This window comes from Pempheris klunzingeri, chromosome 16 (assembly GCF_042242105.1).
Source record: "Pempheris klunzingeri isolate RE-2024b chromosome 16, fPemKlu1.hap1, whole genome shotgun sequence".
Taxonomy (NCBI): domain Eukaryota; kingdom Metazoa; phylum Chordata; class Actinopteri; order Acropomatiformes; family Pempheridae; genus Pempheris; species Pempheris klunzingeri.
Window position 1 is genome coordinate 17225510 of NC_092027.1, and position 27789 is coordinate 17253298.

At 43.1% G+C, this 27789-nt stretch overlaps 4 protein-coding genes across 7 annotated transcripts; 2 read left to right on the forward strand and 2 right to left on the reverse strand.

Moving 5' to 3' along the window:
• Nucleotides 1-249: 249 nt before the first annotated feature.
• Nucleotides 250-6705, forward strand: LOC139215103 (sodium-dependent neutral amino acid transporter B(0)AT3-like). Its single transcript, XM_070845947.1, has 13 exons — nucleotides 250-511; nucleotides 1362-1502; nucleotides 1588-1725; nucleotides 2275-2456; nucleotides 2535-2645; nucleotides 2743-2855; nucleotides 2940-3068; nucleotides 3158-3314; nucleotides 3527-3731; nucleotides 3819-3978; nucleotides 4076-4238; nucleotides 5811-6260; nucleotides 6585-6705. Exons 1-12 carry the CDS (start codon nucleotides 370-372, stop codon nucleotides 6024-6026), a joined length of 1857 nt encoding a protein of 618 aa, XP_070702048.1. The 5' UTR covers nucleotides 250-369; the 3' UTR covers nucleotides 6027-6260; nucleotides 6585-6705.
• Nucleotides 6706-6982: 277 nt separating this feature from the next.
• tert (telomerase reverse transcriptase) lies at nucleotides 6983-15507 on the reverse strand. 3 transcript variants are annotated; one of them, XR_011585515.1, is made up of 17 exons: nucleotides 15292-15507; nucleotides 13714-15004; nucleotides 13448-13637; nucleotides 13215-13368; nucleotides 12932-13099; nucleotides 12557-12718; nucleotides 12371-12472; nucleotides 12194-12279; nucleotides 11922-12038; nucleotides 11696-11767; nucleotides 10905-11093; nucleotides 10482-10608; nucleotides 9336-9397; nucleotides 8797-8921; nucleotides 8565-8702; nucleotides 7529-7693; nucleotides 6983-7404 (listed from the first exon to the last, which is right to left on the reverse strand). XR_011585515.1 is itself a non-coding variant. In XM_070846235.1 (16 exons), exons 1-16 carry the CDS (start codon nucleotides 15505-15507, stop codon nucleotides 7590-7592), a joined length of 3303 nt encoding a protein of 1100 aa, XP_070702336.1. In that variant the 3' UTR covers nucleotides 7411-7589. The 3 variants fall into 3 exon arrangements, 1 of the variants encoding a protein (XP_070702336.1); XM_070846235.1 differs by lacking the exon at nucleotides 6983-7404 and having other exon boundaries at nucleotides 7411-7693; XR_011585516.1 differs by lacking the exons at nucleotides 6983-7404; nucleotides 7529-7693; nucleotides 8565-8702; nucleotides 8797-8921; nucleotides 9336-9397 and adding an exon at nucleotides 10722-10817 and having other exon boundaries at nucleotides 10571-10608.
• Nucleotides 15508-16323: 816 nt separating this feature from the next.
• Nucleotides 16324-21058, forward strand: rbbp4 (retinoblastoma binding protein 4). Of its 2 annotated transcripts, none has more exons than XM_070846521.1 (12): nucleotides 16324-16471; nucleotides 17065-17215; nucleotides 17310-17455; nucleotides 17591-17764; nucleotides 17948-18063; nucleotides 18249-18409; nucleotides 18516-18642; nucleotides 18824-18901; nucleotides 19166-19242; nucleotides 19346-19403; nucleotides 19513-19623; nucleotides 20170-21058. In XM_070846521.1, exons 1-12 carry the CDS (start codon nucleotides 16456-16458, stop codon nucleotides 20230-20232), a joined length of 1278 nt encoding a protein of 425 aa, XP_070702622.1. In that variant the 5' UTR covers nucleotides 16324-16455; the 3' UTR covers nucleotides 20233-21058. The 2 variants fall into 2 exon arrangements, with proteins under 2 accessions (XP_070702622.1, XP_070702623.1); XM_070846522.1 differs by having other exon boundaries at nucleotides 17068-17215.
• Nucleotides 21059-21437: 379 nt separating this feature from the next.
• Nucleotides 21438-25423, reverse strand: sync (syncoilin, intermediate filament protein). The gene is made up of 6 exons (XM_070846608.1): nucleotides 25348-25423; nucleotides 22613-24166; nucleotides 22317-22531; nucleotides 22023-22230; nucleotides 21746-21870; nucleotides 21438-21657 (listed from the first exon to the last, which is right to left on the reverse strand). The coding sequence occupies exons 2-6, from the start codon at nucleotides 24101-24103 to the stop codon at nucleotides 21612-21614; spliced, it is 2085 nt and encodes a 694-aa protein (XP_070702709.1). The 5' UTR covers nucleotides 24104-24166; nucleotides 25348-25423; the 3' UTR covers nucleotides 21438-21611.
• Nucleotides 25424-27789: the final 2366 nt, after the last annotated feature.

A 27789-nucleotide genomic window follows, 5' to 3' on the forward strand; every position in this document is an offset into this window, starting at 1 on the left:
TGTCGTGATGGCCGAGAGCTACGCTTCAGGTCAGTGTGACACTGAAACAGCATCACCAGGTTATCCATTATTCCAAGGCTTAGCATAAACTCATTTTACACAAGCAGGGAGGTTTAAGCACTAAATAATCATGCCTGATGTTTGCACTCCCTTCCTGTTGGCCTGATTTCTTCAGAAAACCCATAAAATCTGTATCTCTAACTCAAAGCTATACCTGATAGGATAGTAAAGGACAGCCCACAGAGGAGAGTCACCCAGAGGACGACAGAGAAGCACTGGACATCACTTAAGCGCAAACCATTGTAACCACTGAGAGCTGCATCCTTGTAACAGAACTGGAGTTGTGCTAAGCCTTTTTTCCAGCAGAGGATGAGCAAAGAGAAAGACTCGGGGGTGGAGGAGAGACCAAAATGGGACAACAAGGTTCAGTACCTGTTAACATGTATTGGCTTTGCAGTTGGACTTGGAAACGTCTGGCGTTTTCCCTACCTATGCCAAGTCTATGGAGGAGGTGAGATGCTATTATATGAGCTGCATTACATTTCTCTCATCTTACATCACACCATTAAATTTGCTGTTAGAAATTTTATTATTTATTTTATTTTTTCACTGTATTTCTGGAATTGAATTGCTCTGAGTATTTCATCCCATCATGAGACACTTTAATCTTGGTGACAATTAAATTACAAAAACACTTTTTTTTTTTCTCTTTTTGTCTCAGTGTAATTAGTCAGTAAGAAATGCACTAGGGCAGTCTTTTTCACTATGCTCTGGAAATGGTTATCTATGTTTGATTGATCACGGTGAACATTAGGGATTGCTTCTGCTAAACTGCTCCAATTCCTGTATCTATTTCCTCATAGTTCTCAGTAAGATAAAGAGCCCCAAAGCCACAAAATCCTAAAGGATCTGGCTCAGTGTCAAGCTGGGTAAACGCCCAATCCTGTAAATGTATACAGGGTCTGTCAACTTCACATATTGACTGAGATTCCTGATTACCACAGGCAATGTTACACTTAGCAGAGCCTCTATTTGACCTCGGCTTAGTGATCAATTGTGCTGAGTACCTTCAGCCTAAGACATGGTATTTGAAGCGGTGCTGTGTTTTACACATTTTTAACAAGCTGAAATATTCCAGTGATCACCTCACATGTAAATGTATTTTAATGTCTGGAGGTGTTTTAGCATTGCAGTGCACTTACTTAGCATGGGCTGAAATCTCACTTAGCATGGCTTGACCAAGATAATAAAAAAGTAGTCATCATTTGTTTCTTTAAGATGGTTCAAATAGCCACTCGTGATCATGGCCCTCATTTTAAAATCTCTCTGTCTAGCTGTAAATGTTTACTTCATGTCTTCAGGTGCATTCCTCATCCCCTACCTGATAGCGCTGGTGTTTGAGGGCCTCCCCCTGCTCTACCTGGAGCTGGCTATAGGACAGAGGCTCCGCCTGGGCAGCATCGGTGTCTGGAACTCAATCTCACCACTGCTGGGTGGAGTCGGTGCGTGGCCTAGAAATATCAAAATCACAACATATTAGAATTTCTATTTGTTAGATGTTGCTTATCATATATTTCCTGTGTGTAGGAATTGCCTCCATGTTGGTGTCATTCCTGGTGAGCATTTTCTATAACACCATCCTGGCCTGGGTGCTCTGGTACTTCTGTCACTCTTTCCAAAACCCTTTGCCGTGGAGCCAGTGTCCACTCAATGAAAACAAGACAGGTAACAAGAAAACCCACTAGCAGTCATCGTAGCTGCTCTTGAGACATTTATTGTCACACACACTGATTGTTACTATTGCAGTTTGAGAATAAGGATAATTACAATCAAGATTATAACCAAGAGGAGGGGTTACCTCTAAGGCTCCACGTGGCATTTCAGGTCGAATTTAATAGGAAAACTACTGGACTGTTTTATGGCACAAAGCGATATTGTGCCACAACATAAAATAGAAAGAGCATGCTTTTCTTTTCCGAGGTAAGCTTCAGAGTCTTACCTGGAGACAGATAGCTGAGAGAGCAAATCAGGATCTCAGCTGTTCTCAATTATCACATCAAGACATTAAAATCAGTTTCACAGTGATAAATAGTGTTTAAAAGCTACACTTTTCCACAATACAAAAGATATTTTAATACTAAGCCTTGAAAGTACATGAACTTAACTGTTCCAAAATCAATGCATGTTTAAAGAAAAAATAAACACTCATAACTTAAGCCCATGTAGATCTCATGTTGTCATTGTCATTTTTCACTTGTGTGTTCATCCATATAGGCTATAACATGGAGTGTGAGGTGAGCACTCCAGTGAATTACTTCTGGTACCGTGAGACCCTGAACATCACACCTGACATCGAGATCAGTGGCTCCCTGCAGTGGGGGATGGTCATCTGTCTGGCCAGCGCCTGGTGTGTGGTCTACATCTGCTTCATCAAAGGCATCGAATCCATCGGAAAGGTGACACCTATTATAATTATAGTAAGATGTAGAAGGTGAGAGTTAATGAGAGCTACACCTCATACTTTTTTGTTTCAGGCTGTGTATGTGACGGCCACGTTCCCTTACCTGGTGCTGACTATTTTCCTGATCCGTGCCCTCACTCTGCCTGGAGCCACCGATGGATTGATGTACCTTTTCACTCCTGAGGTGAGTTTGGCTAGTTGCTCCCAGCACAGGTGATGTAAGATTCAATCTTCCAACCCAGAAACACTCCCCTCGTGTGTTGTTTTTGCTCTCGCTGTAGTGGGAGAAACTGAAGAACCCTCAAGTGTGGCTGGACGCTGCCACCCAGATCTTCTTCTCACTTTCTGTGGCCTTTGGAGGTCTCATAGCTTTCTCCAGCTATAATGCAGAAAGGTGAGGGGCGACTCCTTTAGTAAAATTGGGATAGTTTATGTGACGATTTACAAAGCTGTTTTTTTCCTCTTCTGTGTCCATTAGAAATAACTGCGAGAGGGATGCTGTTTTAGTGGGAGTGATAAATAGTGCCACATCTCTATACGCCTCCATTCCCATCTTCGCCATCCTGGGATTTAAAGCAAACACCGCCTTCAATTCCTGTGTGCAGGGGTAAATACACACATATTCTATGTCATTTCAAAGCTTCTTTTTTTTCTTGCTGACACCAGTGAGTGAGATATTTTGTATCCCACTTGCAGAAACATCTTGGATCTGACCAACCAGTTTGACTTTTCAGAAGACACCATAACGCATGACAACTATCATCACTGGGTTGAGCATTTCAACCGTACATCTCCAGAAGAGTTGGCCAAAGTATCCCTGGAGACCTGTAACCTAAAAGAATTCCTTGACCAGGTACTGTATCTATGAAAACACATCCAGGCTTGTCCATTGCATTTTTTTTGCCTGAGTCTCTAATTTTTCTCTTCTCTGAAATCCTGTTTGTTCTCTCCTCTCGCCTCCCCTTTCTTTCCCAGAGTACATCATGTGCTGGTCAAACATGTACAGTCAGTCCAAGCTTCCTCATTAGTTCCATCTTGTCTCTCTTTCATATTTTCCTCCCTCAGAGTGCATCAGGTACTGGCCTGGCTTTTATTGTGTTCACTGAAGCAGTGATAGAGATGCCAGGCTCACAGGTATGGGCCATTTTGTTCTTCATCATGCTCTTCAGCTTGGGCCTCTCCTCCATGTTTGGCAACATAGAGGGAGTCCTCACGCCCATCAACGACCTCAAACTAGTGCCCAAGTGGATCCCTAATGAAGTCATGACAGGTACCTGCAGCTTAAATTGGGTCAAAAAGATAAGAGCTTTTTCCTTTGAACTCCCTCTCTGAAAAACTTTTTTGCTCACTTCCTTAGCAATCATCTGCTTGATATCCTTCTTGACGGCTCTAATCTTTGCCCTGCGTTCGGGGAACTACTGGTTGGAGGTCTTTAACAGCTATGTGGGCTCTGTGCCACTGCTCATCATTGCATTTTTTGAGATAACTGGAGTCGTTTATGTCTATGGAATGAAAAAGTAACTTCTTCTTCATTTTGTGGTTTTATGAGATTTGTATACAATTTTGATCCCTACGGATTTTATAATTTTCTCTGGTCCCTGTGTCCTCTGACAGTTTCAGTGAAGACATCTATTTCATGACTGGAAGGAGGCCTAACATCTACTGGAAGGCATGCTGGATGGTGATCAGTCCTTTGATGCTCTTGGTGGTGCTGGTTGCCTACGTGGTGGTCCAGGCCCAGAAACACCCCACCTATCCCGCATGGAACCCAGATTATGTAAGCAAGTAAAGTGTGCTGACAGAGAAAAGTTTAACAAATCATAAGTACCAATTCCAGTATCGCACTGTAACATTTTTTCCAAATATGCATATCAAATTCTTGCAGAGAGTTTGACAGGAAAATTGATACACTCTCTGTATGCTAAATATGAGATTAGTGCCAGCAGCAAAGACCCAATGGACCAGCTTGTCCAAAAGTAAAAAGTGACGTTCAAGAACTTTTTTTTCTTGGTCAGGCACTGTCACTTTAAGCTATTATGCTATGCTAAGCTAAGCTAATCGCCTATGTGCTCTAACTTTAGAATCTAGTACACAGACAAAAGAGTGGTATGAAACTACGCTGCTCAAAAAAATTAAGGGAACACTTAAATCGCACATCGGATCTCAATGAACTAAATATTCAAGTTCTAAATCTTTACTGACGCATAACAACGGTCAATGAAAACCAAAATCGTCAACCGACTGACTCAAAATCAAAGTAAAAAACTGAAATCACAGGCTGATCCAACTTGGATTAATCTAATCATGGCAATTTATAATGTGACTCAGTAGTGTGTATGGCCCCCACGTGCCTGTATGCACTTCCAACAATGTCTGGGTATGCTCCTGATGAGACAGTGTCCTGGGGGATCTCCTCCCAGACCTGGATCAGGACATCAGTGAATTTGTGGCGCTACTTGCCGGTGTCAGATGAACCAATACATTACGTCCCAGAGGTTCTCAATTGGATTCAGGTCTGGGGAACATGAGGGTCAGTCAATGGCATCAAAGCCTTCATCATCCAGGAGCTGCCTACACACTCTGGCCATATGAGGCCGGGCGTTGTCCTGCACCAGGAGCAACCCAGGGCCCACTGCACCAGCATAAGGTCTGACAATGGCTCTGAGGATTTCATCCTGGTACCTAACAGCAGTCATGGTACCGCCGGCTAGCACGTGAAGGTCTGTGTGACCCTCCAAGGATATGCCTCCCCAGACCATCACTGACCCACCACCAAACCAGCCATGCTAGATGATGTTGCAGGCAGCGGAACGTTCACCACGGCGTCTCCAGACACTTTCACATCTGTCACATACCGGTCCTGCTGCTGGGCTGATGCCCTTCTACGGCCCTGTCCAGCTCTCCTCGTGTAACGGCCTGTCTCCTGGTGCCTCCTCCATGCTCTTAAGACTGTACTGGGAGACACAGCAAACCCAAGCATGGATGTGCCATCCTGGAGCAGCTGGACTACCTGTGCAAACTAAATGGGCTGCAGGTACCGCCTCATGCTACAAGTAGTGACAAGGAAACTAGCAAAAAGCAAAACTACAGAAGAATCTGTCAGGATTAGAAGAGAGCGATCGTCTGTGGCCACCACCTGCAAAACCATTCCCTTTCTGGGGGGTAGCCTTGCTGTTGCCTCTCCAGTGCAATGATTCACTTATCGCTTATGCTTCCTAAGTGGATAGATTGATATTCCTGAAGTTAAGTGTTCCCTTAATTTAACTTAAGAGTATTTTTTACACTTCATTGGAAAATGAACTTGTATAATATTCTACACATTACATGTTTCATTGCTGTTTCTCTTTAGGAAAAATTCCCCGAAAGTGAAATGAAGCCCTACCCCGACTGGGTGTTTGCCATTATCATCCTCCTCTCTGTACTACCCGTCATCTCCATCCCTCTGGTGGCTCTCTACAGACTGATCTGCTGTAGAATGAAGAAGTCCTCTGATAGCGCTGACCTAAATTCCTACAGCAATGACGGCTTTGAGGTTGAAAGACAGGAACAGCACAGGGGAGCTTGAGAAATGATATAAAGTTACTGCATTCCTGAACAGAAAAGGACATCCTGACAACCACATCGCTGCTTTTATGGGATTTTCATCCTGATATACCGAAAAGCTGACATATAATCACTCACACTAAGCCGTATATCAGACACTCCTATTGATTTTTTATGTTTACATTTATCAGGACCTGGGCCCAGTTCTTTGTATGTGGGTAACTGAATTATCAAGATTAAATGTGGACATTTTGACGTGAGTCTGGAGCTTTTGGTTCTTCAAAGCTGGTTTAAAAGTCATTTGGACCAGTTGTCAGAGCAACAAGTCAGTAAGACAAAACCTGAAAAAGTGCAGGTTTATTAAGATTTAGCTGGATCATGACCAAGACATTTTAGGCTGAAAACCAAACATGAACCCATTTTCACAAATGCCACACTTTCTCAGATTTATAATCAGAGTGTGATTATAATTATTATTTTTGAAGGCACATGCAGGTTATTGGAAAATCACTATGGTCTTTGGCGTAATTATCACAATTAAATAAAAGTGTGTAAACAAAAAAGTAAATTTAATTTTGAGATATGATTAAAGCGACATTCACTCAACTAAAAGAATCTGCTGACCAGTGAAAGCACAACATACGATATCAAATTTTATGATGGGAATTCGTCATTTTAAGACTAACACTAATTTTAATGATTAACTACAGAATTCGATTTGCTGTAAGGGGTCATTTTCATAGCAGGCTTATGATTATCAGTCTCTTACAAGTCCATGGGAACCTCAACCCATCATGTCTGACCATATTCATTAGAAATATTCAATGCCACCACTTCCATGTTCACAAAACCTTAATTTTGATCATAATTGTATCTTCCCTCATTTTAAGTATCACGAAATATTGCATGAGATCTTAAGATTCCCCGCTATTAGAAAGAACTCTGAGAGCTTAAAACAAGTGTAATGTACAGAAATGAAGTGCATCAAATCTGAAAGCATCTTGTAAAAAAGTCACTTGGCTTATTCATGTGATGGCTGATGGATGGATTTCTGTGAACTTAGTTACATATAAATTATTTTCCAAGCGACGTGTTCTTTGTGGAAAAGTACCACAGGTGTAAATCAAAGTCCAGAGAGACAAACAGCTGTGGGATGAGACAGAGTCTGGGACAGTCGATGGTTTTCAATTATCCATCTTTATTGATCTGGTGGTTGTTGCTTCATTGGGTGTGTTTATGACTGAGGTTTTATCATTTGAGTGTTTTATATCAGAGATATAAGGACTGTATTTCTCTTTCTCGGCAGCCAGCTTTTCTCTAAAACGGATACATTTTTTTGGCAGATCAGATAGATCCAGATTACTGATTTCAACACACTTCGCCTCTCACGTCCTTGGAACCTGAGGATGAGACAAAAAAAAAAACAACTTTTGTGCCACATTTTTATCGGTGTCTACATGTTCAATGGACTTTGAAGAGAAACATGAACATTTCCGAGAAGCTGGACTGAATACTTATCTATACCTGTCAGCTGCTGACGGTCTCGTGGTTGTGTTGGGAGCTCTAATTGGATCTAGCTGGTTTCCTACTTCTGGATGGCCAAGAAGTCCAGTGGGGTCCTGGGGTTGGTGGCCTGTCGGACCCTGGCCAGCCTCAGATCCCCCAGACGCCGCTCTAAACTACGTTTCCCTGTCAAGAAGATGACAGCAGAGGATAGAAAGTTTTTTTTTTTTTTCCTCTCTGGTGGTGAAGTGTAAAATCACATTAAAAGTGGCAGTAAATTGACTTGTTTTCTTGTAAAGTCGTCTTGTACGTAGACTTGTTGGGTTGGGTGCACCTCTCTCAAAGTCCACATTCAAAGGGGTTGGCCTTCCTAGCAAGTTGGAACGAGGATGTCTTCATATTGCTCATTTAAGGAGTCTTTTCTCAAGGGGACTGAGGGCTCGATTTTCCAGCAGAAGCAAAGCAGACTGTTGTAGTCTTTCTGTCTCAGGTGGAAGTCTATGTGTTGGCCTTGTTGTAATTTCCTGGCTCCAAACCAAGGCTTTGTGCTCATGACTAAATATTGATAGTTTTAGTTGGCAGAGGCACGCACACGTACAGTAGACCTCTCCAGAATCACAAAACACCTGTCGCCATTTTGACAAATGAGCTGAGGTTTTTTTTGCAGCCGTTTATAAACCTGTTGCCAGTAATAAATCTCCCGGCATCGGTAATTAATTGTCAATTCATGGCAGTTATGACATAACTATGGGTCACTTTAACACCTTTCAACAGACATCGTGCTGACTGATGCTGGCTGTTGGTTGGACTAAATGAGACTGATCTGATCATTTAATCTCCTTTGCTTTTAAATGGTGCTGTTCCTTGTGTCCATCTTTTTATGCAGATGTTTTATCTTTTGCATAGCACATTTTGTTTCATCTGTTTGTAAGAAATGTGCTATATAAACTTTATTTCTATTGCAATTTGAAGACTGTCATGACAACAGTGTATGTGCATTGTATAGTTCCCATGTGATATTTTTGTGTATGTGCGAGTGTTTCCTGAGGACACATACGTTTGTGTAGGTGTGGGAGCAGGTCCTTATAGAGAGGACGGTGTTGTGACAGCACCAGCAAGAAGGAAAGACAGAAAAGCAGCTCCACTGCTTCATACTGCACAATGCCAGTCTGGGCCTTACAGCCTAAAGTCAGCCCTGAAGAAAGAACAAGAGATTAAAAAAAATAATGAAAATGCAAGTTTTGAACTTGATGTTGCCGAGAATATTTTCAGAAGTATGAATGTGTTGCCTTTGTTGCTGAGCCTGATAAGCTGATTGGTGTACTCAGCCATATCCCATATCATCTGTAGGAAGTACACGGGGTTCTTAGCAACCGTCTGACCAAAGGGCAGACTCTGAGCGCACACATGGAACCTAAAGAGAAAAACATAAAAACATACAAAAAAAAAAAATAGAGAGACGAGTCCTGCTGCCCATTCAGATATTTACACTGTGAGATAAAAGCATGGGTATTGATTGACAACCATCCTATGCTTATTTTAATAGCAGTGATACCTTTACAGGTAACTCTATTTACCAAGCCAAAGCCAGTGAGCACATATGAGAGAGGAAGCAGGCAGTGTGCACGGTTCCTAATTTGTGTTTATCACTACCAAATTTCAGTACTTAAAATGGGTAACGAAAACAAATTATTCTGTGCCGATTTAATTCATAAAATCTGAAAACTAATAAAGAGTGGTATCTGTGCATAATCATAATGTGTTTTACTGTGCTTTACTGTGCTTTACGTTTAGAAAAAGAGAGTCCAAAGTGGGCCACTGACTTTACCTGCATGCATGAAGCAGCACTAGCTTGTAGATGTTCTTGTAGACTGCCTCAACGGAATTGGTCTGAGAAGGAAAAGGTATCCATTATTAAATTCGGCACAAAACTGATGCAAACTGTCTTTAATATTTGTACATGATATTTAACATAAGAAATACTAAATAGCTGTATTTTCTATTCCCTGATCTGTTTCACTATTTGCTTTGTACGTAATCAATGGTATTTATAAGTTTGCAACATTGTTTGCCCTTTGTGTCTCATATAACTCACAGTCAGTTATCATGAAACTTGACAAGTCGTTTATAGCTGTTATCAACCACTCTGTTGCTGTTTGAGAATAACGTGCAGCAGGATATTTTTGACTCTACGTGCTTAGAAATGTCACCTGACTGCATCATGTGTTAGAGGAAGTGTAGGCTCAGGTTTCTACCTCTGTAGGCCGTGTACCTCAAAACAGGGCGATCTCTAAACATACAGTGGTGTTAAGAGCTTTTTTGAAGATAGTGTGAGATAATTAGAGGGCTCAAGTTCTGGCCCATTTTCAAGTAGGTCACTATTGCTTGAATGTAATGTCTACAGCTGTGCTAGTGGCTCTGTGAGGCTGTACTTGGGCATTGCAGTGCTTTGTGCTAAATGCTAACGCCAGTATGCTCACAGTGACAATGTTATTACACTGAAGTTGACTTAGTTTTAGTGTGTTGGCATTTGAGTTTTTGGGTTAAGTACAGCTGAGGCTGATGAGAATGATATTAGTTTTGAAGGTTTGGTGATAAAAAATACCTAATATTTGAATTAAAACTTTGACCTGATGATGACCTTAAAAGTATAGGATCGCCAAAGTGATTATAAGCTCATGAATGTCTTTATCACACATCATGGCAATCCATCAAATAGTTCAATCCAAACCACAAATTGTCACCAAAGGCAGTAGGAACATGGATAAAAGTCCTAATTTGTATCATATATGCGTATATACATATCATTTAGACTTGCAGCATATAAAGAAACCAGCTTCAGCGTTGATCTGTTTTTCATACGTAATAACATATATATATATTCCAGGGTGGTCACTTCTAGGCCTCTTGTTAATTGTGAGTATTCACAGGATTTTGAAAACTTTTGAGCTTTTAAAACCAGCATTCCCCTGACCTTCAGGTCCATGAACAAGGCATGGCACTTGAGTCTGAGGATAGCCGTCAGTTTCCTCCTCATTTGCTGTCCCGCTGAGTGTAAAGAGCCCAAAGTGAGGCTGTAGCGCAAAGACAGGCCTGCATAGCTGTGAGAGGTGGAAAAGTAAATGGAGAGGAAAAACAATAAGAAAACTTTCCATGACAAAATATTGCAAATGCAGATGTAGTTATAATGTTTCTGTGTTCTGTGCAAGAATACTTTTCATCCATGCTCGACTGGGAGTTGTCTCTAATGATGTTTAGTAGGTACAAGGTACACGGGGGGGTTCACTCAGCTTACAAGAAACCATAAAGACTGCAAAAAGCCCAATAAATTCTCACACAAGGAGCACACTTGAGGAAAGAATTCTACAATATAATTACATCCGACGGGCTGCTTTACCTAGAATAGTCTTTGTAGACGTCCAGGGAGTGTGTGTCCAGCAGCAGTCCACACCAGGGGAAGAGGCAGTGAGGGGGCAGCACGCGAATGTCAGGACAAGAGCCCACGTTTCTGGACACCTGAAAGTTGACCACCACCTTCTGCGGGTTGACCACCAGACCATACTGTGGTACCCCGGCCAGCAAGATCCTACACACAACGTGCAAGTGCCATTATCAGCTGCTAAATTAAAATTAAGCACCATGTTATGTTAAATGTCTCTCAACGTTTTCGTTAGTAGTAATTTATATAAATCAGATTCAAGTTATTTGAGCTTTGAGCACCATATCACAATTTAATTTAAGACACAAAGTCCATTATACATGTTTGCAAATAATTTCCTTCGGGATTAATAAAGTTGATCTTATTTTATCTTATCTTATCTTATATCTCCTGCCACCATGATTACTGCAGCAGCCTTGTCTTGTCCAAAAATCTATTCAACGACTACAGACAGTATAAAACCCAGGTCATGCTAGATCCTCAGGCAAGTCTTTTATTCATTTCAAGGGCCCAGATTAAAACTGGAGGATAAAGACTGTTTGGAGCCCAAGACTCTGAAACAACCCAAGGAAATCAGCCAATTAAGCTCAGTAACAACAAGTGAATGTGGTCCCCTTGCATTTGCCTTTTCCTACAGTCATCATAGTGTGACTGCACCATCTTAGGTCTGGTTAATAATGACGTTAATACTAGATTTTCAAAATTAATCATCATATTTGAGAAATGAATTGAAAAATAGGGTGCCATACTTGAGAAGGGTTTGTGCTTCGTTCAAGTCTGGGGTAATCAGAAGGAAGTCGTCCACCAGTCTCATCAAACATCTACAGGACACAGAGAGAGGAAAGTAACACGTACAGTAAATAGAGAAGAGTTACAATACAGAAAGACTGCCTCCTGCTGCTGCAGATGTGTTATTACATCTAGGGAAGATGAGTGAAACACACACACACACACACACACAGCCATCTGCAGTACCCTTTCTTGTCAGTAATCTCTTTGAACAGGTTGTTCTCCATGTGACCGTAGCAGAGACAGCAGAGCAGACTGGACACGACCGATCCCTGAGGAATCCCTCGGCACTGACGGTACGTTCTGAAACACAGAGGGCCAAAATCAGCTTCTAACTACATAGAGGTGTATTAAGTAGAAATTCTGCACAGAGCATTTGTAATGCTGTTGTATAGACTCCATTATGTACCAAGTTCTTCACGTGGGATCTATGACTATTTGATGTTGGTAAAGCTTACTTCTTCCCAAACTGAACAACACTGCCAGTTAGCATTTGGGTGAAGAACTGCAACGCCTCTCTGCCATAAAGATCTGAGCAGAAATACTGAAAGGAGGAAAAGGAAAGTGGAATGCTCTGGTTAAAGGAGCTATCAAACATCCTTATCTAAAAGCATACCTGAGGAGGTCACTCTCACCTGCTCTACCAGTATGGTGTGATGAACTTTTTCTCTTTTCTGCAGTGACATCACAAACCCTTTCATGTTGGTGGACCCCATGTTATCCTCCAGGAAATCTGCCTGTTTTAACAAACATTGGGTGAAATATTACGTGTATATGTATACACACACACACACACAAGCATACTGTGTACAATGTGTTACCTGTCTAACAAAGGACTTTTTCAGGCCCTCGTGAGAATCAGCCCAGATCTTGGCATAGCGGCGGATAGTGAAGAGTTCATCCTGGACAGGCGACAGAGCCTGGCCGATCACCTCAGTGAGTTTGTCATGAGGCAGACTGTCATAGGCTCCACTCACATCCACCTTAAATGCAGCGATTAGGAGGAGGAAATCAGCATTTAACAAAAAAAAAAAACTGTAACACATTTCCACAGGTTTAAGTGTGGTAAAACTACAGTTTATATACAGTTTTTATGTTCGTAGCAGCATCATCACAGAAATGTATGCATAAGACTGAATGAAATATGTCTCTAACATTGTGTCAGTCAGGACAAATGAGTAAAGACAAAAAACAACCTTGACAAAGTAGAGGGGTTGTGGCTGGTCCTTCTGGGCTGAAGCTATAGAGCGCATCACCTTGTGGATATCAGTCAACCCCCACACTGTGGAACCTAAGAGGGATGGAGAGGAGCGCACGCAGGCCCTCAGCATATCCAGCAAGTCCCGGACCCGCCCTCTGTAGAGCTGTAGGGGAATGAAAAGTCCTAAAAAATGTGCACACTTAACATGTAATAACATACGACTTGTGGATTTGTAAGGGAGGACTTTAATGTCGGTATAAGTTTTTTTAAAAATGTACCCTCGTTTTGGCATCTGCTCCTATGACTCGTGTGATGGGCCTCATGCCATCGGTCTTGGGAATGAAGCGAAGGCGGGAGATGACTGTGGCTTTGGGGAGAGATGCCACCTCAGCTGGAGTCAACTCCTCCATCTGACCCTTGGAAATGTGGCCTCTAAGTCACAAAAATGCTTTGTGAGCTTGTGGGAGCATGGCTGTGTGCACCTCTGCATGTGTGCGTACTGTGTGTGTACCTGAAGGCAAAGTCTTGCAGTTTTGCCCAGACTTCCTGTCTGTAGAACCTGACGGCGTTCTTCTGGCCTGCACTCTCAGAGACATAGAAACAGGCTCGAACCAGGCCTACAACATAGCCATCCAGAAGCCAAGCCAGGAACTGACCCAGGATCTGTGTCCGATATGAGAGCTCACTTGGCGGGACCCTGCCTGCAGATCAGAGTGGTTTCTTTTAGTCGGCTAAAATAAATGTAGAAAAACAGTTTACCACTTATGACAATCTTACCTGTTTTACTGATCTTCAACCAGTCGCAGACGTTCACCTTCATCTTCCACATTAGTTCAGCCAATGAGAGCCTCTCGAACTTGCCACTTTTTAAGAAGCCCCTGACACTGACAAAGAAATTAAGTCTGTTGTGGTTGGAGCCCCACAGCTCCTGAGGGATCACAGCGGTGAGGCATTCCCTGACAAACAGGTAGACTCTGTGAGGTGCACAGTGCTTCGACAAGAGGGAGCTTAATTCCCCTTGTCCCACATCCCTCTCCTCCATCAGCGGACACATCCTCTGTAGTATTCTGCTGTAAGGACATCGCCTGTGCTGACGCAACAGCTGACTAAACAGGGGGACCATGTTAAAAAAGCGCCTGGGAAGTTTCTTTGGCTTCCTCTCGAGCCCATTTAGATGCGCCAGTCCCTCAAAGAAGACAGTTCGTACCAAATCTTGCCCTTGTAGCCTTCTGCAACCATCGACACTCTTCTTCTTCCTATTTAGAAGGAAGCCACGCATGCCCCTTCCCCCATACAGGAATCCCAGAGTGCGGATAAAACATTGCGAAGGAGGCAAAGGCGGGAAAATCCCAGATCTCCAACTTGGTCCTCCCTCCAGTGGAGGTATGGTAGTTTGCGTTTCAACAGGCTGTTTAAAACCAGGAGCTTGTGATGGCCCCACAGATAGGGGCTGCCCTTCCTCCACTGTTTCACAACATGCCTGTTGGATTTCCTGTGTCGGATCTCGCTGTCCTACTCGCCTCCTCTTTCTTGAGGAAGCCATAATCTCCTCCTCATCCTTCTGATCAGTTTCTCTCTTTCTTTTCCCCTTCTTCACTCCTACATCCTTTCTGTTCCTCTTCTTGGTGGCAGAAGGATTCCCAACTTCCTGTCTCCTTTTTAAGGTCAATGCACCTCTGTACCTCCCAAACGGAGTGCTGTAATGTCTCCTGGACCGGGGCTGGAGATGAAAGCCAGCGGAGGCAGTAGTCATTGACACCCTGTCATAGACGGGAACGCCACACACCTGAAAAACACACGAAGGAGGGACTGCCACAAACACAGAGCAGCTCTCCAACAGGTAGCGTGTGATGTCTGTGCCGAGACGTACTGAGACTTTCTTCCACAGGTCACTGCCATGGATGTAGGCAGCACTTTGAGTTACATCTCCTTGGAATTTGAAGTGATCCGCATCCCGCTCCTCCTGAGCCAGGGATAGATAATTGTAGCCATGTGCCAAGACGTTTCTTTTCCTTTTTCTTTTCAGACTGTTAAGAACAAAAGCTAGCAATTCAGGCAGGGTGCAGATCTGTGGGAGGCATAAAGTACAGTCACATCAGCATAAGCAGTGTCTCTTATTTCAGTCACATTAAATCATCAAATTCAGTCTCTCGTGAACCTGACAGCTTTCTATTTTACAATTAAATGCATCACGTTTAGAGTTCACTGTTCACTTCCTAAACTACTGCCAACTACTACTGTTGTGTAGTTACTGCTACCTTTGATGACAGTCACTACAACATCAAGTTAAACGCTTGTAACTTCAGTTTGCTACTGAAGTGTCAACTCACATTTTAACTTTTGGGGAAACGTTACCTGGTTGCAGCTTGGCACTTGCTGTAGCTCCTTGTCAAAGCACACAAAAACACCCCGGACGAAGGCTTTGAAGCGGTTTGTGTCGGACTGTTCAATGAGCTCTGCTCTCCGTCCTTCCCTGAACACGACGCTGTCCGCAAACTCCTCCAGAGTCTGAATGTGCTGATACAGTGAACGGAGAATGTCCAGAGTGCGGGACATGTCAGTCGTAGACATACTGACAGCTGTGTTATTACTCAAGACGTGGTGGACAGGGTGCTTAGCAAGAGCTATATTTACAGTTCAATAGCCCGCGTCATCCTCAGCCAATGAGACATCAGTTTACTGTCAGTGTCCAATCAGATGGCTTCATACTCCCGAGGCGAACTCCCAGTTGACCAATAGCGAACAAGAACAGGACTGTTGTCCCTTTTTCCATGAACGGATGTGAAAATTGATAGTTTCACATGTAAAAAACGATATATGAGTACAATGTAAGTATTGGCAAAAGTGAGAGCTGTTTAATTAGTCTCTGAAATGTTTCTCAAAGTTCCCGCACGGTTTGCATGTTGGTCTGATCTGGAAATAATGTGACTGAGCCAAATGATTCTAGGAGTCTTTTAGTTCACTGACAGACACTGTAACTACATACACACACACACACATCTGTGCAATAAACAATAAAACTGTATGAAACACCATAGCTGTCCGAAAAACGGCGTGTTAAGCATGAAATAATCGAATATGGAAATATTGCGCTCACTTTTGATTTGATTGATTTCATTTGACATCATATAAACAATGAACGGATCGAGGGATAAACCACAAGATGGCTACAAAGGTTCACACTAAGTAATGTCAGCAGTGCTTTAAAATGTGTTCCTTTAACTGCTTTGGATCTGGTCGTAATAGAGTCTGTATATCTGACCAAAATGGCAGCACACGCGGCCCCTGCTGGTTGACACGAGCTGCGCTCTGATTGGTGGAAGGACGCCCCCCTCACTTGTCCCGAGCGCGCGAATGTACCGACGTACCTCACAGTCAGCTCGCGCTGTTAGCTGTTAGCTGTTAGCATAGCGTCGTCCGCGCTGTGCTTCAAACGGAGCACACCAAAGGAGGACCCGAGACTAGGCTCTTTGTGTCCGCATCCCAGTTAACCTCGAGTCTCCGTGCTCTGTATCTACAATGGCGGACAAGGAAGGTAATGTGAAGGCTTTTAATTGTGCAGCGACAAATAACGCGGTTATCTGGCACGTCTTAACTAGCTAGCAGGCTAGCTTAAGTAGCAGCTAGCTGCCGTAGTTCCTGAGCTGGCCTTTTTCAGTTGTAACAAAAGCCGGGTACGTTTTCATTGTATGAGCCGCAACAATCAACGTTTTAGCTCGCAGTTCTTGTTTTTGCATTGTTTGCCGCTAGCTGACTTTGCCTACTATATACCTTGGTAGTAAATAAGGCCGCGGCACGTCTAAATTATAATCATTACGCTAACGCGAGAAAGAGGGTAATCATGATGGACAGGGAAGGGAAGCCTACGGTGACATGTTTGTGAAAACACTCTTTCCCTTCTGCTGCATACTGATCACTAGGCAGGCCGGGAGTTGATTTATGTTATCTTTGTTGTATGCTAACAGACTCTTAAACGGCAGCTGGTTTAAGTGCCATTGACTGTCATTCACACATCGACGGTCTTGCATACACCGGCAGTCTTCCTAATAACACATCTGTTAGGCATAATAGACATGCTTAGGAATAGAAATAGGTGTGGGTCATTCATCACACTGTGTCTTCTCTCAGCAGGTGCATTTGATGATGCGGTTGAGGAGAGGGTGATAAATGAGGAGTACAAGATCTGGAAGAAAAACACTCCCTTTCTTTATGACCTGGTTATGACCCACGCTTTAGAGTGGCCCAGCCTTACCGCTCAGTGGCTGCCTGACGTCTCCAGGTACAAACTTCTACTCATTGTGGATACCAACACACGCACTCTGTCAATAAGTGTGAATGGCGTTAAGAATTAAACATTTGTTTTTCCTCACCAGGCCAGAGGGGAAAGATTACAGTGTGCACCGGCTGGTGTTGGGAACTCACACATCTGATGAGCAGAATCACCTGGTGATTGCCAGCGTCCAGCTGCCCAATGATGACGCCCAGTTTGACGCCTCACATTATGACAGTGAAAAAGGAGGTTGGAGAGCTATACACTCAAATGCTAAAGTGTGAATATTCAGGCCATGTGTCTAATCATGTTGCAAAAATTATTATAAGTTATATTGCATAGTGTCTGAAAACTATTAAAACATTTTATTGTGTTTTCCTACAGAGTTTGGAGGCTTTGGCTCAGTAAGCGGCAAGATTGAGATAGAAATCAAGATCAGCCATGAAGGAGAGGTGAACCGGGCCCGTTATATGCCCCAGAACCCCTGCATCATCGCCACCAAGACCCCCACCTCCGACGTGCTGGTCTTTGACTACACCAAGCACCCATCCAAGCCAGGTATATAGATCACACACAGTGCAAGACAGTGCTAAAAGCATGCTTTTTGAGTGGGTTTTGAAAGTAAAGTGAGCTAATTAATAACTTTTTAATAACTCTTTAAGACATCCTCATTACAGTTTATCAGCTTTTGTTTATGCTGTGCAAGAAACAGACAATGGGAGTTTATTTCATTATCCATAGATGCTTCTGGAGAGTGCCGTCCTGATCTGCGTCTCAGAGGCCATCAGAAAGAAGGCTATGGTCTCTCCTGGAATCCTAATCTGTCCGGCTCACTACTTAGTGCATCAGATGACCATGTAAGTCTGGTTTTATTGCTGTACTCAAGTGTCATCAAAGATTTTCCCATATTTTATTTAGTTACTAATTTAGTATTACGTAATAAGTGACACTACCAAAAAATAGACGTATGCTGCATTTGATGAAATTAAACATGGGATCTGAAATACTGATGCATTTCTTTCTCCCGTTCTTCCCAATCTAGACAGTCTGTCTGTGGGACATAAGTGCTGTGCCAAAGGAGGGGAAGATAGTGGATGCGAAGACGATCTTCACCGGTCACACTGCTGTGGTGGAGGATGTTTCCTGGCACTTGCTCCACGAATCACTCTTTGGATCTGTAGCAGATGACCAGAAGCTCATGATGTAAGAAGTCTGTCAAATATTCACACCTGACAAGTACATGAAACTGTTCACCTGAAACATTATGTGATCTTACACATGGAATGATGTCTCTAATTTTTCTCCTCAGCTGGGACACTCGTTCAAACAACACCTCCAAACCCAGCCATGCAGTAGACGCCCACACAGCAGAGGTCAACTGTTTGTCATTTAACCCTTACAGCGAGTTCATCCTTGCCTCTGGCTCTGCAGACAAGGTAATGCACTATTCCACCACACCTCAATTGTTGCTTCTCAGTCTAATTTATAGAGGTAAATTATCTCCTTGATATCATGTGCATTGTACAACTCTTTGACCAAATAAGAATAACTGCAGTCTTATTGCAGAGATTAAGATAATCTGGCAATCTGTGTGTAATATCTCTCTGCTGCTCACAGACTGTGGCTCTTTGGGACCTGAGAAACTTGAAACTGAAGCTGCATTCCTTCGAGTCACATAAGGATGAGATCTTCCAGGTAAGATATTTATTATTCATGACATTTTCTCGAAATAATGATAGCAGGATATAGTAAAAGAAATTGATCACACTGATGTAATTTTATGAGTTCCCAGACAAAGCACTTTGGGGAGTTTTTGATGTATAAGCCAAAAAGTACATCCAAAGCATTAAAACTTGTCAAACAAACACATACTTTGACACAAACAATCTTTTATATTTGTGAAGATCGTGTCAGTGTCCTATTCAGGATGACCTATTCTGAGTTCTCTGACTGTTCCAGGTTCAGTGGTCACCTCATAATGAGACCATACTGGCATCCAGCGGAACAGACCGTCGCCTCAACGTATGGGACCTCAGGTAAACTAGCAACCGTCTTGCCCCTGATGTCCACTGAATGCGACTGTGTCTCACTTTAACATTCTTTGGTACCAAGTTCAACTCTTCTAACCATCTTTTGCAGTAAAATCGGAGAGGAGCAGTCACCAGAAGATGCAGAGGATGGCCCACCCGAGCTACTGGTGAGTCTCATTAGCCTGCTGAACTTTGGAGGTTGCTATTCTTTGTTCATTGGTAAACCTCATTTGGTGTCACTGTAATGAAAATTGAGGCATGTCTTTTATCCACTAGTTTATCCACGGAGGCCACACAGCCAAGATCTCTGACTTCTCCTGGAACCCCAATGAGCCCTGGGTCATCTGCTCGGTGTCTGAAGACAACATTATGCAAGTCTGGCAAATGGTAAGACAGCTGAGACCACATTTCACTAAAACACTCCAGCTTCTCAAAGACCATATAGAAGATAATGAATGTTACAGCAGCATCTTAAGGTCACTGACAGTAGGCGCCGCTGCCCTCAGGATCCATTGTGTCTCACCAAAACTATAAACTGTGGATCAGAGCAGGCATCAGTTTACAGGGAAATGTCTTGTGATGGGAGGTTCCTGATAACAACTGCAAAAAGAAAATCTGGCAAGATCGATTTTTGTCATAACATTTCAAGGGATTCAGTCAGGGGAAAAAGTTGTGTGTTTACTTTCGTCACTTGCAACACTTTATATATATATATTACTTCTGACTTTCCTGTAACACTGTACTGTCGTAGATGTCAGAAGAGCTAGCAGCTAAGCATGTAGTAGCTTAATTTTTGGTTAAGATGTACCTCTTTGAAATCCTTGAAAGTTTTTCTGGTTGTCCTGGAATCAAAAACTGCCTCTCACTAGTAAATGTGTCTCCACAACCCGATCGTATGAGGTTTCAGGACTGACACTGATTCTCCTGTTTTAGGCTGAGAACATCTACAACGACGAAGATCCAGAAGGCTCGACAGACCCTGAAGCCACAGCATAACACCTCTGCCTGCTGTCTGTCTTAACTTACAACCTCATCACAAACTGCCAAACTGCCACCTCAGTAGTTTTATGCAGCTACTTCTTCCCATCTCTCTTTTTTCTTTACTGGTGGGACACGTAAATCACTGTAAATACAAGAAAGACAATAATCATGTGCATCAGCCCTGGTCTCTTTTGGAATACTCAAAGTGAAGAACTCTTCACTTTTAAGTGAGTAATTTATTGCCTGAAGAATCTCACCTGTGTTTTTCACAGTGCATATAAACATATATTTTTGTAACCAAATTTGGCTCTCCCTTCTACACCAAAATGTTTTAGCAAATGCTTTTTCTAGTAATTAATAAAAGGCGTTTCTAGAACCTAAAGTGGTGATCATACTGACTGCCCACACCAAGTGGTCATTTACAATAACCTGCTGTTAAAGAGGTAACGGCTTCTTCTGCACGTATTGGAAATGTTGCGGAAACAAACATGTTTTAAGAGAAATGCAGTCCGGCTTTTTGACACGATGCACAGTGACGGTTACTGTGACTTTGGTAGAGGTTGTTTGCAGGCTAGCTTATGTCCCTTAAATATGTCTCATTTTCATTGCTTCAGTCTGGTCATCACCCAAATGTTCTGACACCGACTTTCACACCAGCTTCTTTTGAATGACGTTACAGTTTTGGAGTGAAATCTGTTTGAAATATTGATTTGTGGTCCCACCTCATTGTAGTTAGACATTAATCAGTTAGACGTTGTCGTGATTTAGATTTGTGGTTGAACTTTTTCTATGTTCAATATTTGTACAGTGAGTGCATTCTTAATAAAAATGTGTTTCATTAGTCTTTGTACACACTTTGTGCCCACATTTTTCATGAATATGTTCCCTAGGTGTTTTTTTGTTTTTTTATAAGGATCAGCATCTTGCTAAGCTTGGAAGTATTTTTAAACAATCCTAAATCCTTTCAGTGAAACAGTTGGCCATGTCTCATGACACTTTGCTCAGACTCTTTTTTTGTGTCTGGTGTGACATGTTGGAGCTTTCCTGAGTGCCAAACTCTCACTCTCACTCTATTACTCCCACTGTCTCACTGTTTAGCTCTTCAGCCATGTTGCCCATATAAGTCCATGAACCCCTCTCTGCTCTTCGTGCACAGACATTAACTCATCAGTTGCACTCAGGTTACAACAAACGCAAAGCCTTTATTCATTACAAGTACCTCATCGCAAGCTGCAGTCTAGTTCATCTTTACAGACTTCTAACAAATGTTCAAACAGTATATCTCTTAGTGTGTGTAAAGTGCATTAATTGAACCTTGAAGTTCACTAATTTGCAAATAACAAAAATGATCATTTTACTGTTAAATCGCAAAACTTAAAATCAAGATCATACGCTCATGTTTTTTGCTTCTCACACTTGTTCTGGTCCTCAATGGCAGCTCTGTAAGAAATAAAATGTTCTCATTAGACCTGTTCCCCAAAGGTAATTACATTTGGATTATGGTTCAGAATAAAGGAGCACATCTCACCTGTAAAGGAGCAGTTGTTTGGTTAGGCTCTCTCTCATCTCCTCTATCTCTTTGGTTTTTCTCTTCTGGATCTTCAGCTCGGTCTTCAGCTCTCTGCTGCTCTCCTCCAAATAGCTCACTGTCTCCTATAAGAAAGGCAGAGCTTTATTTTCTTTGCAGTTCAGGTGATAGAGCCTTCCTAAACTCCCCTCCCTTCTGCCTCTGCCTTTAATCTTTTTTTGTATTTTCATTCTTCTTACCCATTTTACACGCACCCCTGACCTGCTGTCTTGCTTACCTTGTACTGCTCAACATCTTCTCTCCTCTGCGCGTAACTTAGGTTGAGTTTTTCCTCCAGACAAACCCTCTGGAGGTTCAGTTTTTGGATCTCCTCCTTCAGGGGTCTCAGCTGGCCCCTCAGCTCCTGGGCCTGCTCTTTGGCCTTCACTAGTGCTGCGGCTGTTATCTCTCTCCTCTTCAGCAGCGCCAGCAAAATGGGCTCATACCTGGCCAAGACAATAATTAAAATCAGCCACTACAGGTCTGTGTTTAAAATCCTAAAAACATTAAAAGGCCTAGACAGTGGCATCACCTCTCCTCCAGCGCTCTCAGCCCACCCTGCAGGTACTGCTGGATGTCCCCACAGGAGTGCCTCCTGCACTGGGTGAGCTCGTCCTGGGTGTTGGAGGTCTGACTGGAGCTCTGGACGTGAAGCGCTGCTTGTAGGTCTGAGAGCTTTTGTTGGTGGGCTGACCTGAGCTGGGAGCCCTCTTCTGTTAGCTGGAGAACAAGTGACTGCAGCTTCTCCTGGAAGAAGAAGCAAATTCTAATATTGAGTTTTCTTCAGAATTGTGATGAACAGAAAGCTTTTTTTCTTGAGTTCCTTACCTCTTCCCTCTTTAGCAGCTCCACCTCTCTGTGCTGGTTGTTGAGGGCAAACTGGCTCTGAGCACAATCCCTTGCCATGGCGAACAGCCTCCTCTTCAGCTTTCTGAGCTCCTCCTGAAGGCCCTGTCTCTCCAGGTTCACCTTCCACATCCTCCTCTCCTCCTCTGCTCTCTCCTCCCTGAGGCTCTGAATCTCCCTCTTCCTCTCCTCTCTTCTGCCCTGTTCCTCGCTCTTCAGTGCTTTCATCAGCTCTGCCACTTTGCTATCAATTGACTCCTCTGTCTCCTCTTCATTGCTCCCCTCTGCCTCCTCTATATCTCTGTTCCCTCTCAACTCCAGCACCTCCGCCAGCAGTTCCTTCCGTCTCTTTTCTAAACTCTGTACCTCTTGTATGCAGTCCTCCATCTGAGATCCCAGTGTGTCTAGTTCATTCCTGCTGGATCCCAGATCAATGGTGTCCATCTTGACCTCCTCCATCTCTTCACCTGGCTGACCTATTTCAATCCCACTTACACCTCCCTTTGTGTACTTGCCTTCATTTGTAGGCATATATCCCATCGTCATTGCCTCGCAGTATGTTGGATCTGAAAACCCGAACTGAGGATCAAGAACCATCTGGTCTGTTTTCAGATTCCCTTGCCTCTCCAGTCTTCCTACTGAGAAGCCACCCATGTTGTCACAGCTAAACTCAGGATTCTGCCTGCTCTCATTTGTCGCTGAACTTACTGTCACTACATTTCTGTTTCCATCGGACGCTTTATCTTCCCCTGCACGTTGACAAGCCCAGGATGCTGATTGCATCGCCTCGGTCTCTGACTTCACTGGCCTCCCTTGCTGAATGGGCACCAGTGTTGTGCCTCTATAAAGATGAGGATTCTTGCTGATGTGTACATACTCTTGGCTTGCATCCGTAGCCCAGTCTTGGGGCTCGAAGTCCATCCCAGCCTCCTCCATGCAGCCTTCCAGCATGGCCAACATCCCCAACAGCTGGCCCTCGTACTCCACCATGGTTTCACTCAGTTTATTCCCCACTGAAGTGAGAGGCATTTCTGTCTGGCGAGGAACTTCTGTGGTCACTCCAGTCCTGTCGAGGATGGTGTCCGGTCCTTGCGACTGGCCTTGCGCTGGCTGATCTTCTGTCGCAGCTCCATCCATGTGTGTGTCCATGTAGCTTGGGGAAAGATATGCGTGGGGAGAAGTTCTTGTTTCTCCGTAGCTCTCCATTGTGTCTCTCTCTTTGCCGCGGCTGAGAGTTGATTCAGTCAGGCTCGTTTCATTGTAACTTGCTGAGAAGTGAGAGCCAAAAGGGATACCGGTGAGCTCCTCGCAGCTTTTCAGCAGGTCATCCATCTCCTGTAAGTATGGCTTCATCAAAGCTGATTGATTCAGCTGTGTTCCTGTGAAGGTGAGTCCAGACTGTGCTGTATCCTCCTCTTTAATGAAGAGAGGGTCAAGCTCAGTAGGTGACATGTTATCGTCCACGTCCTCCATCGGTTCAGCTTAATTCTTGTAGCCCTTTTAGATGTAGAAGACTCTTTTACAGCCCTCTCATACCTTGACAAAAGCAGATTAATATGTTAGACAATCCAGCTGACGCATATTAAGCATGGTTGCTGTGGCTGTTGGGAGTTGTGTTGCATGTCACAAATACTAGTCCTGGCCTGTACAGCAGACATGTCAACAGGGCAGTGGGGCTAATATTTTGGCCAGGCTTCTGTGCAAGCTATGCTGATGTCATTAGCACATGTAGGCATGCAGAGCTGGGCAGGGGGGTAGTTTAGCACAGGGTATGCAACCAGCAGCTGTCCCGCTAGTCTGAATGCCCCAAGGACCAACAGACTGCTTGCCAGTGATTAGACACACACCTTAAACAAGCCAACTCATGCACTCACATGAACACTGCATCACTACTAATATAAACACATAGAAATGGCTTCTGTCTGAAGCTCCAGGAAGTGGCATTACAGATTACATTAGGGAGCAGGCTATCATAACACGCCATTGTGCCGATGGATGGGCATTTGCACTCTCCCTTGGTGAATAATGTAGCTGTAATTTCACCCTTTGAGGTGTTTGCCAAGACAGGCCAGAGACTCCCAGAGAGTAAATTGATCAAATTGACCCAATACTGTCATCTGCAGAGATCAGCAATGTATAAAGGGCATGGAAGACTGGTGTGCCATTTATTTGATAGCTGCTGTTTCCCCACCAAAATTCAAGACACGGCATTTGTGTTAAACTAGGTCAGATAATACAAATAGTACTCAAGTTCTTAAATCTTTACGGCATGAACAACTTTCTTCGTTCTTTGGCTGTGTTTTGTCTTTTTTGATGTTCCAAGTGCACAAGGACTGGACATTGTTATGCTATGCATGCTGACCCCTGGGGAAGACATGACAGCCACCAGCTGTCTCGCTGCAGGACAGGCGTGGGCACAAGTCACATTCCTTTAGACCTCCACCACCCAAAGACAGAGCTGGCCTATACTTGCTGGGTATTCTGAACACTAACTTTACTTCTTATATTAAACATGAAAACCTAACTTCATTTTAAGCTTTTTTCAACTGCTAAGTTAGTTTACAGAGTTAGTTATTGAAAGATGGCTCTCTCTCAGGTAGTGTTTGAATTTTCTTCAGAGGTTTTCATTCAGATTTGATCAACGTCAATCACACAAGCCCTCATATATATATATATATATATATATATATACACACATGAAATATAATTGTACTTACTTCTGTGAGCGCTTGCTTTTTCTGCTGTGTGTGGTGCCCTCAGGTTGGATCCGTTAGAAATATGTTGTGGTTCAAACGACAAAAGCAAAGTGAGCGGGAGCGGTGTGTGCAGATGAACTGGGAGAGATGTGTGTGTGGGGGGGGTGGTGGTAAAGACAGTTGACCCAGCCCCTCTCTCTCAGCCATAGTGCTGCTATGTGTGACCATGACTACCTCAAATCTGTTTAGGTTTATTAATAAACACTGGGCTGGGAGAAAGAGGAGCCACAGCGGGCTGTTTTAATCCAAGAGAGATACAGGATTTGCCAAAGTGGACCAAGAGTTATACTTAACACCTGTTAGCCAAATGTAGTTCATATTCACTTGGTGTAGTTTTGTATCTGTTGAAAGGTTTCACAATGACCTCTTATTGTCTGAAACCTTCATTAATTAAGTGACATTGTCTTTATAAAGAAAGAGTAATCAGCCTTATTCCAAGATAAAACAGTGCTTTTAGATTGAACTATAATGCCAGATTGACAGGTGGAGTTACAGCTGGATGCATCTATTATGGCTGTGGGGAGGAGGGTGTGTTCGGAGGGTTTATGGTGCGTGTGTTTATGATGAAAGAGGACATGGCTCCAGGATTCCCCTCGTGCCTCCTCATTATCGAGAAGTCTTTAAATAGCTCTCAGCACTTTTTTGGCTGCTTCCCACGGGAGGATTGGTTTTCGCGTAAACTCCTGACCCCGACAATGGACCACAGGCGGTCCTCCATGGTCTGAGGAGAGGGCAGGGAGGATGAGCTAGGGCTGTAAAAGACATGAAAAGAAGTGGCAGGTGTTGGGTAGGGAGGGGAAAAAGGACGGAACAGAAAAGAAAAAAGACCGAAGGATAAAGGAGAAGACGGTGGAGATGGTGAAATGTTGAGAAAGACAGATAAGTGAAAAGCAGATTTCACTGCGACCTGAATCTGGAGCTGTGAAGACTACTTGATTTTTAGTTATACCCCTAAAATTATGATTTAAATTTGCCCCGCTTACTTTTACGTATTAAGAGTTCATCACTCATTTGACGTCCAAGGGTTTTGGTTTTTGCTTCATATTTCATGCCTTTCATAACGCACCATTTTGGAAAATTTCTCAATATGTAGGAACACAAGTAACAAACAGTCACCACTAGATGGCCTCACAGTTTAATTTAATCTCTTCTCATCCAAAGAGTGACATAAAAGAAAATGTAGAATGTCTAAAATTCAGTTTAGTTCAGACAGCCCTGTCTTCCTGTGCTCTTTTTTCTGTAGGAATACAAGCAAATAATTCAATAAGTCATGATACAAGTTTACCTTAATGCTACAGATAACCCTATTTGCTATGCATTTGTCTGTCTTGTTATTTTCTCAAATTCGTCATTGAAGGCTGTTTCTGCTATAAAATGAACAACACTATCCAAGATTGATTTACTGCAAGTCCCACTTCAGAGTATTTACATGACCCTTTTCTACTGAAGATACTTTTATTTGCAGTTAGCACCCTACGGTCATTCCTGTGACATACTGTTTCCATGACAAGATTACATCCCTTGTGCTCAAGAAAAGATGTAATGTTTATCCAATATCTAATCTGTGACTTCGTGTTTTGGCATGTCTAGGCTTTGGGACAGAGACAGTCATTTAGATGAAGTTATGTCCACGGTTTATCTGTTTCAACACACTGTTTAACTCTGTTGTGCTGATACACGCCCACACAGCCACTGGGATCTAGAGAGAGACTTTGAGACTCTCCTTCACTTGCCTGCCAAAAAAATCATCTTCTTTTTAGCTCTTTTCTATCATTTCCTTCCTAGAGGATGGAGAGATCGTCAGGGTGTGTGCGTGGGTGTAGATTAGGACAAGGGGGAAACCAAATATTTAAGGGGGCGTTGTGGTTGAAGACTAAATGTCCCGCTGAGATAGGCCATATGCTGGACTTTGAGTTGGACTGGTCTGTTACCGTCTGCTCTAATGTGCAGTACTGTCCAAACTCACCAGAACATCCTGTCAGTGTGTCTTCTTCTTCCTCCTGTTTCTCTTCTCTTTCCACCCCTTAATCTGTCTCACAAACAGCAATAATGCATCACTATCCAGAGAGAGCACAAAGCTTTTTATTTTTCCAGCTTCCTTTGGTATAGTGGTACAGGGTTTCTGAAGTTCATATTGTTCAAATTCCTATTGTTTTCTGCCATTAAGGGTCAGTGGGACAGTATTCCTTGGCTCAAAATTGGGCTTTGGTGGGAGACCACCTGTGCAGAACAGTGTGATAATGTGTATAATTCACTAAAATCTGTTCTGGGATCAGTTAACCTTCCTAGTGATGATCCGTTCATGCCTCTTCATAATATACTGTCCATTCAAAACAATGTGCATACGGTCTAACCATGTTTGGTCATCAGGGATTTAGCGTTTTATCTTGGGCGATTTGGAAA

Excerpts from the sequence above, each read along its gene's own strand:
- LOC139215103 (XM_070845947.1), top strand. The coding sequence starts at position 370 with ATGAGCAAAGAGAAAGACTCGGGGGTGGAGGAGAGACCAAAATGGGAC. Across the intron at positions 512-1,361 it reads ATGCCAAGTCTATGGAGGAG|GTGCATTCCTCATCCCCTAC; the intron begins GTGAGATGCTAT and ends TCATGTCTTCAG. Across the intron at positions 3,069-3,157 it reads TTCAATTCCTGTGTGCAGGG|AAACATCTTGGATCTGACCA; the intron begins GTAAATACACAC and ends TCCCACTTGCAG.
- tert (XM_070846235.1), bottom strand. The coding sequence starts at position 15,507 with ATGTCTACGACTGACATGTCCCGCACTCTGGACATTCTCCGTTCACTG. Across the intron at positions 10,609-10,904 it reads GTCTACAAAGACTATTCTAG|CTATGCAGGCCTGTCTTTGC; the intron begins GTAAAGCAGCCC and ends CACCTCTCACAG. Across the intron at positions 8,922-9,335 it reads GTGCTGCTTCATGCATGCAG|GTTCCATGTGTGCGCTCAGA; the intron begins GTAAAGTCAGTG and ends TTTTCTCTTTAG.
- rbbp4 (XM_070846521.1), top strand. Across the intron at positions 19,243-19,345 it reads CTCAACGTATGGGACCTCAG|TAAAATCGGAGAGGAGCAGT; the intron begins GTAAACTAGCAA and ends CATCTTTTGCAG. Across the intron at positions 19,624-20,169 it reads TTATGCAAGTCTGGCAAATG|GCTGAGAACATCTACAACGA; the intron begins GTAAGACAGCTG and ends CTCCTGTTTTAG.
- sync (XM_070846608.1), bottom strand. The coding sequence starts at position 24,103 with ATGGAGGACGTGGACGATAACATGTCACCTACTGAGCTTGACCCTCTC. Across the intron at positions 22,532-22,612 it reads AGCTGCTAAAGAGGGAAGAG|GAGAAGCTGCAGTCACTTGT; the intron begins GTAAGGAACTCA and ends TTCTTCTTCCAG. Across the intron at positions 21,871-22,022 it reads AAGATGTTGAGCAGTACAAG|GAGACAGTGAGCTATTTGGA; the intron begins GTAAGCAAGACA and ends CCTTTCTTATAG.